Below are 15,489 nucleotides of genomic sequence, written 5' to 3'. Positions count from 1 at the left end.
AAAGACAGTGCTAACTGAGCAGTGTAGAGTCCCCTTTACTATACTGGGGCGTTAGGACCCACACAGACCGCAGGTTGAGCACCCCCTGCTGGTCTCATTAACATCTCTTCCGGCAGCAACCTAACTTTTCCATGTGGTCTCCAATCCAGGTTTTACAGGTCAGCGTCTAAGGACAACGTCAATAACATTCAATAACAACATCAAATAACCTTGATACTTGGTTGATTTTAGGCTGTGTTCGAAAGTGACGTCAAGCCAACAACTTAAACCAAAGTCATATTGACATTAAAAACAGACATATGTCAGTCAGGCATGGTAACCAAAATCCAACTTTTGATAGATGTCATAGCAGTAACATCCACACAACATCTAGCCGTAATATCATTAGACGTTGATGTTTGGTTCATTTTAGGTTGGATATTGACATAGGCCTGAGGTTGGGTTCTGACGTCAACAAAATGCAACGTTCCCACAACGATGGGGTATTACTTCAGCAGACCAGCATGATTGGGCGATCATTATTCAGAGGATAATGCTGCATAAGACATAAACAACCATAAAAGAGGTTGGTTTTGTGATCTTGTTGTCTTGGTCAACTTGAAAATGCAGATTTTGTCTCATTGTTAAATTTTTTTTTGTTAATTCCAAATATGTTATTTTATCAAAAGCTTGGCTAACAGCTTTGAAGAATTTGATGTTTCCCCATTCAAACATCATGCCCGAGCACACGGCAAGAGAGGCATTTCAAAAATGGCTGCCGGGTGAAATGACTTGCCTCAAATGAATTTTGCCTATATATAATGAAGTACTATCTCTTTAATAGGAATTGGTCTCTAATGTAGGCATGTGCAGATTTCCGCAGATTTTTAGCCCATCATTGATTCTGTTTATTTACTTTTGTAAATGAGTGTAAATTTATATCTAATTAGTTTTTAAATGAATTTCAGTAATATTATTGACTAATATGAAAATGTTATTATAATTTATTCACACTACAGTTTGTACAGTAATATTTTCAGTCTTTTAGTAGATATATTATATAGAAGACTTGTTTACCAAATAAAGTGGATCTAATTGGATTTGCATTGTAAACATTAAATACAAGTTAAAAAGGTATTACTTTTTAGTTCATATATTAAGGTTTCAGTTATCATACTTCCAAAATCATTCCACATAAATCCGCGGATTTTGTACAAAATTCTGCGCAGAAATAGCAAAAAATGTCTGCAGACTCCGTTTGGCCCTACTAATGACTATGTACTAGTGTATTCATTAGTTACCAGTATCTAATGAATGACTACTAGTATTTTATAGAAGAAATAGTATGAAATAAACAACCACAAGTACATAATAAATAAATTCTCAATTTCAGATACTAGTATTCTTTCTGTTAGGTATGATTGCATGAAAATAGATATGCTTGTGATAGAACTATATGATTTACAGATTACCTGTTAAACAAGCTTGCCATATCACCATTGTCTTGAAAGTTTTTGTTCATCAGTTGAATCCCTCTGGTCAGCAGTAGAGGTGATTGTTTGAAGCATACATCAATGGTGGCCTCTGGTGGCTGACGGATCCATACAGCTTTATTTCTTTCTCCTTCACGGTGTGTGTGTTCTCGTTCTCAGGCAGTTTTTGCACTGTAAACGGAAACCCTTGAGAACTGAGCTGGTGTGTCCTTGTGTTTGAGGTTCAAAACCTGAAGAATGGTTCATAACATTTTGGTAAAAAAGGTAAAAGAGCACTTCTGTAATGTTCTGTCAATGTATCATGCTCTGGTTTTTAAGTACAAAGCTATAAGATGTCTATAAACTCAAGTATTCATATAATTAAACTCTAAAACATTCTTTGTTTCAGTCTTAATGTAGGTAAAACATGGACAAACTGATGGAAATTTTGAAATGAAATGTGAATATATTATATATTACTCTATAAAGATTTCAGTTCAAAAAGGACATTTTTGAGTTAATGATTTGAAGTTATTAAAACAAAAATGCATCTGTCATTATTAAACAGGGTTGATTCAGTTCTAATTTTAATTTGATTAATATGCATTCATTCATTTTTTTCTCTAGTTCCTTATTTATCAGGGGTCGCCACAGAGGAATGAACCTCAAACTATTGGAGGCATATTTTTTACGCAGCGCATGCCCTTCCAGCCGCAACCCAGTAAGATGCATGAATGTTAGTTTTGCTTGCATGAAACTGAAATGTTCTGTTAATGCAGCCTGATCTCACGAGAAAAGTGAGATTTTTACATTTTGTCAGTTCAGTGGCTAATTCGTACGAAAATTTATAATTTTAAAAAGGAGGCGTGGCACCTAACCCCACCCCTAAACCAAACTGTCATTGGGTGATGAGCAAATCATACTAAATTGTACGTATTAGATTGTATGAATTCATACGAATTAGCCACTAAATCAAAAAGTAATGAATTGCTGTAAGATTGCTTTGGTTAATGCTGTAAATTATGGCCCAATCCCAATTCTACTTTTGTACCCCTTCCCCTTCCAAATTTACCCCTAAGAATTGCGATAGCACTGAGATAGCACCTGTACACATCATCATATGTCATTGTGATCTCTTGCTTCATATGAGATCGACGATCGCGACTGCTGTAGCTATTCCACGTGTGTTATTTTTTGGTATTTATCATCAGGAAATCACTGATGATATCATTTTATCATGATGATATAGAGCGACAATAGTGGCCATATTCATTTATGTAATCACACAAAAACAACATGAACATTATGCCAGACACTGTAAACAGGTCATTCCCAGCCACTAGACTTTACTGACAGGGTATTTGAGTGTCATCGAGAGACAGAATGTTGTGGGACTGCTGTACAGGAGTTATTATTATGGATTATAGATAGCAAAATTTATCCGTTTTTACTTTAGCGGGTTTGTTTAAAGCATAATGGTATAACACGATCGACTTTATGAATGTATTAAAACATGTGCTTGTTTGTTGTAAGAATTTGTAATAATGGCAAAAAATACTGAGTGATGTTTTGTAAACAATTTCGGAAGGAGCACGCGCAGAAGTTTCAGTATCGAATATGTCATTGACAATTATTCTATTATCCAATCAGTTCTTGACCAAACCCCTATATATACCAAAGCTGTCTTACCTGCAGCATCTCACGACTTTAGCAATCCTCCACCACCCCGACTCCTCACCTCTTAAGCATTACATTCCCGGGGGGAAGCGTTCTGGGGCCGGGCTAGATACTTCGCTCAAATCCCAACTCCTCTCTGTTTCCTGATAAGGGGAATAATTCGAGTTGGGGTGTCTCCTGGAGCTCAGAGCCCTCTCTCCGGACAGCATGCCAAATACGCCTTATTCTTTAACGTGAATTTGTGCATCTCCTTACTTCCGTGTGCAGCCATGCTGCTGTTGTGGCTGGTGTATTCTGGGAAATGTTCATACCCCTTGGTTTCATGTGTGGTCCTGAACAATCTCTGGTGAAGGGCTACCTAGCCCTTTCCCTTAGCCCAACGCCTACAAGTTAAAGAGAATTGGGACACCTCTACCCCTTCACATGAAAACAAGGGGAAGGGGAAGGGTTAACGGGTAGAAATGGGATTGAGCCTATACAGCTAATTGTATGATTTATTCTGATTATACGATTATTTTGATTATAAATGATCGAGGCAACACAGTGGCGCAGTAGGTAGTGCTGTCGCCTCACAGCAAGAAGGTCGCTGGTTTGAGCCTCGGCTGGGTCAGTTGGCGTTTCTGTGTGGAGTTTGCAGGTTCTCCCTGTGTTTGCATGGGTTTCCTAAGTCCAAAGACATGTGCTATAAGTGAATTAGAGGAATTAAATTGGCCGTAGTGTATGAGTGAATGTGAGTGTATGGATGATTCCCAGTACTGGGTTGCAGCTGGAAGGACATCCGCTGTGTAAAACATTTGCTGGATAAGTTGATGGTTCATTGCGCTGTGGTGACCCCTGATGAATAAAGGGACTAAGCCGAAAAGAAAATGAATGAATGATGAATAAATGATTGAAACCAAATTACACACAGCATGTTTGGATCAAAACGAATAAGTCTTTAGTTTGAACTATTCATGTAAAGAACCCAAAATGGTCATTTGCTGATGAATAGGACTACATTAGCTGCACTGTATGCTGTATGTGAGATTCTCAAAATAGAGTTGACTCATAAGAGTCTATTTGTGTGTGTGTGTGTGTGTGTGTGTGTGTGTGTGTGTGTGTGTGTGTGTGTGTGTGTGTGTGTGTGTGTGTGTGTGTCAGACTACACTGGTTGCACTATATTATTTTCTAAAAAAAATAAGAGCAGAATGAAATTAGCTTTATTTTCTCTTTATCATGAGGCTCATTCGACAAAAAAAATCACACTTTCGTTTCGTTCGTTTGTTGAATTTAGGTTACATTGCATCTACATGCCAACTAATTCTCATTAGATTATAAGTAGACTATTAGGGTTAGGGTTAGTGTAAGTTGACAAGTATATGCAAAGTTTCTTATAGTCAGTTAAATGTCTTGAAGGAGCAGTATCAACAGATATTAAGCAGACAGTCTAATACTCAAATGGACCATCAAAATTAGCAAAATTTGTAAAATTGTGTTACCGACAAAAAGAGCTGATTCATAAGAGTCGTTTTTGAGTGAATTGGACTACACTTGCAGTATTCGTTTTTAATCAAAACTAAACAGATTTGATTAAAAAGAGTCTGAATTTGTGAACTGAATTGCTTTGGTTGTATAGTACCATGATCACCAAAAGAGTCATTATAGTGCGAATTGGACTACACTGGTGGCGTTGTATGAGTGATTCCCCAGAAAGATCTGGTTCACAAGAAGCATCCCTGAGGTGATGACTGATGATTGAAGATTGATGATGGGCCAACAATTTTCAATAGTTTAATGTCTTATGCATTTACAGTGGCAAAAACTATTTGCTAACACGGACGTAAACAAGCACCAGTTCACCTGTGTGTAGATTTGAGATGGCACCAATGAAATGTCCATTTAATCATCTACTCTTTTTTCTATTAACTTTTCTAGGCTGTAGCATTCTTGGTTCTATTAACTTATACCTTTCAGAATCCCACTTTTTAGCCACAGTGAAGAAAAACTAAATCATTTGGGTGATTATATTTGCATTTTGAGGGTCATTTGCACATTCTGTCGTGCTAGTGACTCTGAAGAAGACGTACAGTTGAAGTCAAAAATGAATAGCCCTACTGTGAATTTTTTTCCTTTCTTATTTCCCAAATGATGTTTTACAGAGGAATTTTTCACAGTATTTCCTATAATATTTTTTTTTCTTCTGGAGAAAGTATTGTTTGTTCTAATTCGGCTATAATAAAAGCAGTTTTTAATTTTTTAATAACTATTTTAAGGTCAATATTTTTAGCCACCTTAAGCAATATTTTTTTCGATAGTCTACAGAACGAACTATTATGTTTACATTTACATTTAGCAGACGCTTTTATCCAAAGCGACTTACAAATGAGGACAAGGAAGCAATTTACACAACTATAAGAGCAGCAGTGAATAAGTGCTATAAGCAAGTTTCAGTTGTGTAAAGTCTAAGAAGTAAAGCATTAGTAATGTGTTTTTTTTTTGTGAGAGAGAGTACAGTTAGTGGTATCGCCAGAGAGGCAGTTAAGATTAGGAAGGAAAGTGGAGACTAAACAGTTGAGTTTTTAGTCGTTTCTTGAAGACAGCAAGTGACTCTGCTGTTCTGATGTAGTTAGGGAGTTCATTCCACCAACTGGGCAGATTGAATGCGAGAGTTCGGGAAAGTGATTTCTTCCCTCTTAGGGATGGAACCACGAGGCGACGTTCATTCACAGAACGCAAGTTTTTGGAGGGCACATAAATCTGCAGAAGTGAGAGCAGATAAGAAGGAGCAAAGTCAGAGGTCGCTTTGTAAGGAAACATCAGAGCTTTGAATTTGATGCGAGCAGCAACTGGCAGCCAGTGCAAACGGGTGAGTAGCGGAGTGACATGCTCTTTTGGGTTAATCAAAGACCACTCGTGCTGCTGCGTTCTGAAATAGAAATGTTTTTAAAACATCTTATTTCCTTTAAACAGATATTTGGGGGGGGGGTATACAGTGGGGCTAATAATTCTTGTATTATTTTGATTAAGAAATGAATCGATTAATTGACAGTTACTGCTTTCACTTCTCTATTGCTAAGTCAAGTCAAGAGAAACCAAAATACATGTGGATAAGTTCTTGATAATCAATATGCTCAATAATATTATGTAACCCTTTCAATTCAATCTGTGCCCGAACACAAGCTAAAGGTGTGAGATGGTGAAATTTTCAAATGACTGTCGTAAACATTGGATGCGAGTACTTCTTTATGCTGAGCAAATGTAAAACAACGTCTCCAGAAAGACCCCCAGGTTAAAACAGAAGGATGTGCACATGGCCCGTGTTGATTGGTTAAATCCTCGTCTCCTGCGAGACACCGTTGCCAACCTTCTCGTACTCCTGCTTTAAACGCTTCTGAAATACAGCTGGCCTGTTAAAAGCATTCCCTCGCTGCCTTCAATTTGGAGAACAGCGGAACGTGACAGAATCCGGAGCGGCATATTGAAGTTTCCGACTCAGTGATGCAAACCGTGACAGCTCTTCTCAGATCATAAGGCAAGGTTTATTTAATTAGGACAGATAACTGTTAGCTTATGACATGGATACGTACACCAAATTATATTGACACATTAGAAACACAAGTGCTACGTGGATAAATTAAACACACACAAAAAATCATTAAAATAAACAGGAGAGAAGGAAAAGACTTGAACGATTGCTTTTGAATGCTACTGAATGTACAACACAGAAAGACAAACAAGGTAATGGTGGAAAAAGAATGAGAGTTTGGAAATCAAATATAAACTCATGTTTCTATATTAAACTCCTCCGGATATTGTGCTACTTTTTAATGGTTATGCGATATACTGTGCGCGAGGGTATGGCAGCAAAGTCATTAAATAGAAAGAAAGAAAAAAATCGATGTCTTTTTCCTCAAAGGAAAGTGGTATTGTAAAATAAATGCGTAATGGTAGCTGCCAAAGGGAGGAGGAGGAAAAACATTTAGGGTGTGATAATCTTCTGGGGTTTTGTTTCAGAATAGATGCCGAAATCAGTCATTTATATGAAGTCAATCTGCAAATCACATCGAAACTTGAGCAGAATGAAGCTGAATAGCTGGAGATGAAAGAATGCAGTCATGCAAAATGTAAATAACATGGTTAAACACCAAACCAGTGCAACCATGGAGACTATATCTGCAATTTCACTCTTAAAGCGTCTCCAGCATCCAAAGGGAAGTAAGGGAAAACCCCTCATGCAGCAGTTTAAGTCTGACTTCCATATTTATATCAGACAGAACGTGAGGCTAAAACAAAGGCTGATTCTCTTTCCATCTGTATGACGATCATGTACGAATGAGGAATGAACTGACAGATGGAAATTTTCTTTTTTGAAGAAGTACAAACTTTTTAAAATGCGACGATCCTATTTTTACATTCGAATTTCCGATTTCTTGCAATGAAAGAGATGAAAGATCATTTACATAAAAAAGATACAGATTATGTTAAATAGTTTAATATTGAAACCCACTGTACTTTCCCTGCGCTCTCTTAAACCGTGTCCTAACATGTTTCCAGACCATATTTAAAGCTGAAATGAGACATTTTGGTACACTGTAAAACCCAATAAGTTAAGGCAACTCAAACTGTTTGAGGAAACCGATTGCTTCAAACCATTTGAGTTAAAAAACTAATTTAGATGTGTACTGTGAACTTACTCCATTTAAGTTGAAGTAATGAGGAATTTATTAACTCATTACCTTCAATACTGAGTTCAAAACTCTTCTCAAATGAGTAGAATTAACTTTCAGTTAATTTTGAGTTAACTACACTCATTTCATTTGATAAAGTTGACTGTTGGGTTTTACAGTGTTGAAAAAAAAAACTGCAGCTTTGTGTTGTTTTCAAAACATTTCTTTGTTTGTTTGAACATCCTGATTTGCTCAAGAACACCAACACTGCTTCAGCCAATCAGGTGTTTTTGTGGGATTAGTCTCTGGGCAAATTTTTCAACATAGGCTCCTTCTGAAAATGTAGCCCTATATACATTTCTGAAGATTGCAAACTATGTAGCCAAAAGTACGTATGGCTACAATTCGTCTTTAAATCGAACGCTACGGGGTGGTATCACACCATTCCTTTTTGCGCTTAAAAGCTGACTGATTACCTCCCTGTGGAGAGCTTTCCTGCTGTTACCAGTTTGTCCAGTTAACTCGCCATGTACATCAGCGAAATTGAGATGCAGAGAGGAATTGGCTGCGATGATAGGGTTTGAGTTCTGCAAAGAACGGTTCCAGAAAGTGGGTAAGAAAAAAACAGAAGCCAAAAAATCAAATAAACAAGTAAATAACAGGGGGAGAATGTGGTAAAATCAGAAAACGTGGTAAAAATTAGGTGAGGGCTTTTCTTTTTCTGGATTGCTTTTTAAAACGTTGTCGGTTGGGTTTAGAAAAGTGGGTAGGCGGGTCAATTAGTGCTTTTTAAAACACTACTGGTTGGGTTTAGGGAAGGAGGAGGGTGGATCAGTCAACTAGTCAGTCAGTCAGTCAGTCAGTCGACAGCGGCCTCTGGTGGATTTATGCAAGAACAGCAGGCGCAAATGGAACACACGAAAGAAATTTGAGATCTGAGAAAATGTACACAGCGGCCTCTGGTTGATTTGGCAAAACAAAAACTGCAAAAAACGTAGCTCCTGGGACATATTTGGTGCTCTCCAGAAATGTACAGTATATAGCGGTACGTTTTCAGAATGAGCCTGGTTTGAAATTGCTTGGGAATCCTGTTTGGAAAGAGTCAGACATAAAATGCCACGTTTAAGCTTTAAATTTGATTTAAGAGAGTTAGATTTTGAACATGGTTAGGACACAGTTTAAAGGGGCCAATCACACAGAACACATTTTTAAAATGTTTAATAGCATCCCATACATAATTTTGGACTCTTAAAACACACAGAAGTTCTAGGCTGCAGGTTTTTTGTCATCTCCTACTGCGTTCTGTGTGAATGACTCCTCACAATGAGAATATTTTACATGCACACCTATAATCTACATAAAAACATGATTCATACACACATCCACCTACTAGACTGCATCCTTCCATTTCATCCTAGGGTGTGTTCACACTTGTAGTTAGGTTTTGTTGATGGTTCTGGATTGCTTAGCATTCACATTGCCATTTTTAACACGAAACCTAAAGTCGCAAAACAAAAAAAGCAGCTTCTATGGAGTATATTTTAAGACAGAACGTCCAAAACAATGCTGTGTTCTGCTAAACGAGGTCATTGTATCTGTATATATAATATGGTATCAGTTCACAATTGATGAAGAGCTTATAAAGGAGTCAAAACAGCATCAGATATTTCTCTGTCGTCTTAAATTTTAATTGAACCAAATTCGCCAAATGTGAACACATCCCTTAGTCAAAATGAAATCAAACTTCCCCAGCAAACAATCACTGCTCGGTTACACCTTTAAGAGGCATTCTTCTTAAAAGATGCAGAAAAATGCAAATAGAAATTACAGGTTGATGACAAAAAAAACCTCTCCTCGCACTCAAGCAGGCGCATCAAGATTCTAGACTGTAATAGAGCTCTCAGCTTCTCCTGACCAGAGGGAAAGCGAGACGTTAGGAGTGGATGGACTAGTTCCGCTCCAGCAGTGGCAGTTTTATGCTGGTTCATCCACGAGCAGCTTCATTTGGTGCAGAAACAGGGAGAAGTTCAACTCCACACCCTGTTCTCTTACACTGCTAGATCTTTAGCAGCTAAAGTAAAATGATCTTACAGTGTGAGTTCTCGAAACTTGCTTTAATGTATTCTGATACAGTCCTGCACCACCCGATAAAGGGGGCAGAAATGTAGTACATTATTAAATAGCGAACGCTTAATTTGTACCGCTACACATCACTCCAGAGAGCTGTGTTGATAGATAAAGTCACTCCCGATACGGATCCTTGGATCGAAGGTTGACTGGAATGAAAATGAGACTGTGAGGTCTCATACTATGGAGTCGTCAGCCAATAGAATACTGAAATATACTTTCCACAGATTTTCAGTGGACAAAAAACATCAACAAAAAGAAAAAAAAATGTTTATATTATATACTGAACCATTGTACTGTACTTTTATCCATCACATGCTGTTTTTCTGTTCACTCAGATTAAATATTCTGTCTATTCTGACTTAAATCTTGTGCATCATATGAAATTGAATTGAATTTATGAAACAGAATTGGAAGAAGTGAACTTAAATTCTGTGTAAGTGTTAAAGGGCACCTTTGTTACCCCTTTTAAGATAAGTATTGTGTGCCTCCAGAATGTGTCTGTAAAATTTCAGCTCAACACCAATCAGATTATTTATTATAGCTTTCAGAATATTAGAATTTTCTGCTTTAAACACAATGTAGCTGTTTTTGTTACCTGTGCCTTTAATGCTGGTTCTCCCCGCCCACCGTTCCCACGTGCCTGTCAGAGTGTGCCTTAATTTCCACCTCGGCTGCGTCAGATAAACAGCACAGTGACAGACAAGAAGGAAGCAGATCTCACGTAACGTTTGTGATACTACTACAATAAGAACTTTCCCAATGATTATTTGATGTATTTGTTGTGGAGTTAATTCAAGTCTTTCTGCAACGATGAGTCCCACATATTGTCAGGGGCGGACTGGGTTAGCATTTTCACCTGGGAAATGTTATTGAAGCTCAGGCCAAAGTGAAAAGCGGGGCAGGAAATAAACCTGATTTAACGTCCACAAACCGGGATTGAAGCATCTCCTTTTATAATTGTACTGACATGCGGCTGTGGTGATAAAGACGGTAAAATCGCTGTAATTTATTACAAACATGCACTGTTTTAAAACGCTTTAAATTTGTAAAACTCATTCTTGATCATATTTAATGATGATTGATAATCACAGAGAGCTGAACAGATCTTTTAATTCCAGTGGCTATGAGCAGGTTCTGTCTTGTTGATATGATTATACACGTTACTACAGAGACATGTTAATACGCAACTGTCAGTCAATTCAGTGGGCGGGGAAACCACACTCCTACGTCACGTTGCGGTGGGCCTCAAAATGGGAGGGATTGGATCCAATTTTAACGTCAGGAAACTTTAAGAAAAGAGACTTATTGTCTTTTAATCACCCCAATATGACTATGGACACACTATACCTACACACAGTTCTGTCCAAACAGCTTCAAAAATAGGATTTTCATCATAGGTGCCCTTTAAGTCTAAGTTTTATATATAATGAACCCATCAACCCATCATTTATCCCACAAACCCAACATTTGAACAGAATAGAATAGAATAGAATAGAATACCCAGGTTTTTGACTGATTTTGTTTAAAATCAAAAGTTTTTTTATGATTTAACTGGTTTGTTTACACCCTAAAAATGAATTTTTAAAATCCTTATGGGAAGAAAAATGTCTTTGCCCTGCTGAAAATGTTAGCAGACACTATTGCACTCTATTGTAAATGAGTAAATTACCCTTCCTGTCATTCCAATTCAATTTCATGTGGGGCATGGCTAATTCAATTAAAATTCACACCAATGAACTGAACAGATGCCAATTCTAAAATTTAAATTGACTTTGTATTAAAAATTAAATTTTGGGCTCATAAATGAAAACTAACTGAATGTACAAGACATGAAACAATTGCTGCACATAGTCTTCGTTTGGACTCACTGGTCTCCCTGGAATAAATCTACACCAGCGACTTTAATGAACATCTAAGAGCTGAAAAAATACTTCAGGACAAGCTGGTGTCTCTGTATCTTCCTGTGAAAGAGAAAATCAACCCTCCCATTGGAACATACGGCGGAAGAAGCGGGATAGCCCTAGATGGGTCTCTCAGGGAAGGAAGCAGACGGATCGTATTTCTTTGGTTGGGAGCATCCAAAAATCTACAGCTCACAAGGCGTCTGCAATCTACTAAGTCAGAAAGATAACATTGGGGAGGGAAAACCGATACACCTGGGCCATGTATTACACAGTCTGCTGTGTACAGAGTCTTTTCAAAGCCCTACATACCTATCATTCCAACCTGAATGAACTTCTGGTTCCAGCTGCCACCTGCCTGTTTCATCTTCATATATCCACACACACACACCTGGTTGAGTTGTCCACATTCTCCACCAGAACTCAACCAAGTCTAGCTTTCTCAACATGAACTATGTACAAACTCACAACTACGCGTACAAGGACATTACACATACATTGGTAACACTTTATTTTGAAGGTCCATTTGAGTATTAGTAGACAGTCTGCTTCATATCTGTTGATACTGCTACTAAACAGACATTTAACTGACTATAAGAAACTTTGCAAGTACATGTCAACTTACACTAACCCTAACCCCAACAGTCTACTTATAATCTAATGAGAATTAGTTACAATGTAACTTAAGCTCAACAAACGGACCATCAAAATAAAGTGTGACCCATACATTTTGCTCTCGAGAAATAGAATTAAACATTGAAACTTCTTCAACCAGTCAAACCAGAAAAATATATATGTACAAAAAGTGAAAAAAAATGCACGTGAATATAAAATATTCAAAAGGAAAGCTTACAGAAGTCAAACTTCCAGTCTTTACATTCAAGATGGGCCAATTGGGTCGGAAGAACCTGTGACCCATGCTGGCCCATGGCCTCATGATAGCTGGCTTCAGTCTGGTTGTCGGCACGTTCTTTACGTTTCCCAGTAAGACAAAGAGTAAATCAAAGAGGAAATTTTTAATGAGGAATGCTCAACATCTGTTGGTTTGACGGGAGATCTCAAGAGGTCCATCCAAAGGAGTGAGGGACAGAAATAAACAAACAAACAAAAAGAAAACACCGCCAATCATCACAAAAAAAGTTGGGTGACTGAGTTCAAAAATCCATCATGCAGTAAAATGTATCTGAAAGAGTCTTGTTCTCCACACATGCATATAGTGGAGAAGTTATTTACATTCACGCCGGCAAACTTTCTTGTTTTCCTCTCTTTTTTTTTTCTTTTTAAGGATTCATGCTACAAAATGCCAAAAACCTGATATCAAAATGTCAAAAAGCACAATCTTAAGTTTTAAAAATCTTTTTGTACTTGTTTCGCACATAAAAAAACAAACTTTGAAGATAAAACGTTTTTTTTTTTTGTTGTATTTTTGCATCCATATGAAGAATGTGAGCGTGTGTGCACGTGTTTTGTGTGTCGATCTCTGTGCGAGTGCAACTGTACATGGCAGTGACGAGCATCACAGTCAAAAGTGTGGCAGCGCTCCTGTGAGTCCTCATTCTGTATTCTTTTTCTTTGCGTTCCTTCACTCCAGAGAGGGTGATAGAGCATGAGCGCCGCTGCTCCCGCGGCTGGAGGGCCATCGGATCAGCGGCGGCCTTTGAAGGGCACTGGAGCCGGGCTTAGCGGGGCAGTGCAGCGCTGAAAGATGCTTTGATAAGCTGAAGAGGAGAGACAGGCAGAGAAAGTGAAATAGATTGGCATGGAGATCGCGGAGGCTGTCACTTCTGAGCAAAAAAGGCTCCGATGGTCACTCCTGCCAAGCCCAGCGCCGCCAAGCCAAGCACTTTTGTTAGGTATGAAAACGGGTGGAACAAAGAGTCTTTCTGCTGACCGTACATCTCCACGAAGGCATCCTGAAAAAAAACAGAGGAACATTAGGAGCAGACAATTAGAAGTCACATCATTGCACTAGTGAAAATAAGCAAAACATGCATAATAAAGGCCAAAGAAATACAATTAAATCTTTGTTTATTTGTGGAATGACCACTAAACTTGCATCAAATTTCCTATGTATCTCTCTATTGTATACCCTTTGCTTGCCCCTGTGGTCTATGGTGCATGAAACTGCAAAATGAATTAAGGTAAAATGGGTTGTTATTACAGTCTTACGGCGTCTTTGATTAGATTAGATTTGCCTCAACATACTTATATATATATATATATATATATATATATATATATATATATATATATATATATATATATATAATATATATATATATATATATATATATATATATATATATATATATATATATATATATATATATATATAAATATATATATATATATATATATATATATATATATATATATATATATATATATATATATATATATATATATATACATATTTTTTTAAATGAAGTATGGTTTCATGATACACACATTTAGCCTATTTAAGTTTGCATTCAAATATAATTGCATTTGTCTATTCAAATATAAAATACTGACACATTGACAGCATCTAATTATACAGAATTTAAATATATACAGTTTCTCATTATGTTTCATCTGCTTTCTTACAGATTGAGTGGATAAGGGTGATTTTTTCACAAATGAAACCCTTTTCTACAAAAACAAATGGGTGTACAGCAACGCATTTCCATTGAAATTGTTTTGGGTATGGCTTCTGACATTTTTGTAATTGTACACTGCCTGACAAAAGTCTTGCTGGCGATCCCAGTTGTAAGAGCAACAAATAATAGTTTGACTTCTAGCTGATCATTTGGAAAAGTGGCAGAAGGTAGATTTTTTTCAATGAATCATCTTCGATGAATCACAAATACTGCAGAAGACCTATTGGAACCTGCATGAACCCAAGATTCTCACAGATAGAAGGTCAGGGTGCTTCAGGATTGGCCAGCCCAGTCACCAGATATGAACATTATTGAGCATGTCTGGGGTAAGATGGAGGAGGCATTGAAGATGAATCCGAAGAATCTTGATGAACTCTGGGAGTCCTGCAAGAACGCTTTCTTTGCCATTCCAGATGACTTAATAAGTTATTTGAGTCATTGCTAAGATGTATGTATGCAGTCCTCCAAGCTAATGGGAGTCATACACAATATTATTTCTTTTTCCACTGCACCATGGCTTTATATTCTATACTGTACATTATTTCTGTTAAGTTACAAGAATTTTGTCTGAGCAAAGTCAGACCTTACTGTCCTAATTAAATAATAAAATATGATCATGCCTTGATTTTTAATTGTGATAAAATAAGCGTAATCTAACATAGCAATTCGTATTTTGGGGCTGCACTTTGATCCTTAAAGAGACTGTTGTACTAATATGTTTTTAAAGGACTCTTGTTATAAAATGCAAGACATTTTCTGGTATAAAAACCACTATCTACCCAGTACTGGGGCATCCGCTGCTAACACATATGCCGGAATAGGTTCATACAGGTGTGGTGACTCCTGATAAATAAGGGACTAAGCCTAAGGAAAATAAATGAATGAATGAATGAATAAACCACTATCAAACTTAATGACATTGATCTTCTATAAATAATGGCAAACATGTAGGACCCACAGTCATTTAATTTAAAATAAAGACATTTCGGAAACCAACATATACATCTTAGGTCATACACGCACACAAAATGATTTCCAAGAAATG

The 15,489-nt window shown here is 37.3% G+C and overlaps 1 protein-coding gene across 1 annotated transcript in view; it reads right to left on the bottom strand.

The window, feature by feature from the left end:
* Nucleotides 1–6,624: 6,624 nt before the first annotated feature.
* bcl2a (BCL2 apoptosis regulator a) overlaps nucleotides 6,625–15,489 on the bottom strand; it is a 97,009-nt gene continuing 88,144 nt past the window's right edge. Inside the window, exon 2 of the mRNA XM_056450365.1 lies at nucleotides 6,625–13,718. Within this exon, the coding sequence (XP_056306340.1) occupies nucleotides 13,584–13,718 (135 nt within the window). The 3' untranslated portion in view covers nucleotides 6,625–13,583. The remainder of the gene's footprint in view (nucleotides 13,719–15,489) is intronic.

The sequence above is a fragment of the Danio aesculapii genome, chromosome 24 (genome assembly GCF_903798145.1).
Source record: "Danio aesculapii chromosome 24, fDanAes4.1, whole genome shotgun sequence".
Lineage (NCBI taxonomy): Eukaryota > Metazoa > Chordata > Actinopteri > Cypriniformes > Danionidae > Danio > Danio aesculapii.
The sequence above is the reverse complement of the archived record's forward strand: the minus strand, read 5'-3'. Positions and strand labels throughout refer to the sequence as shown.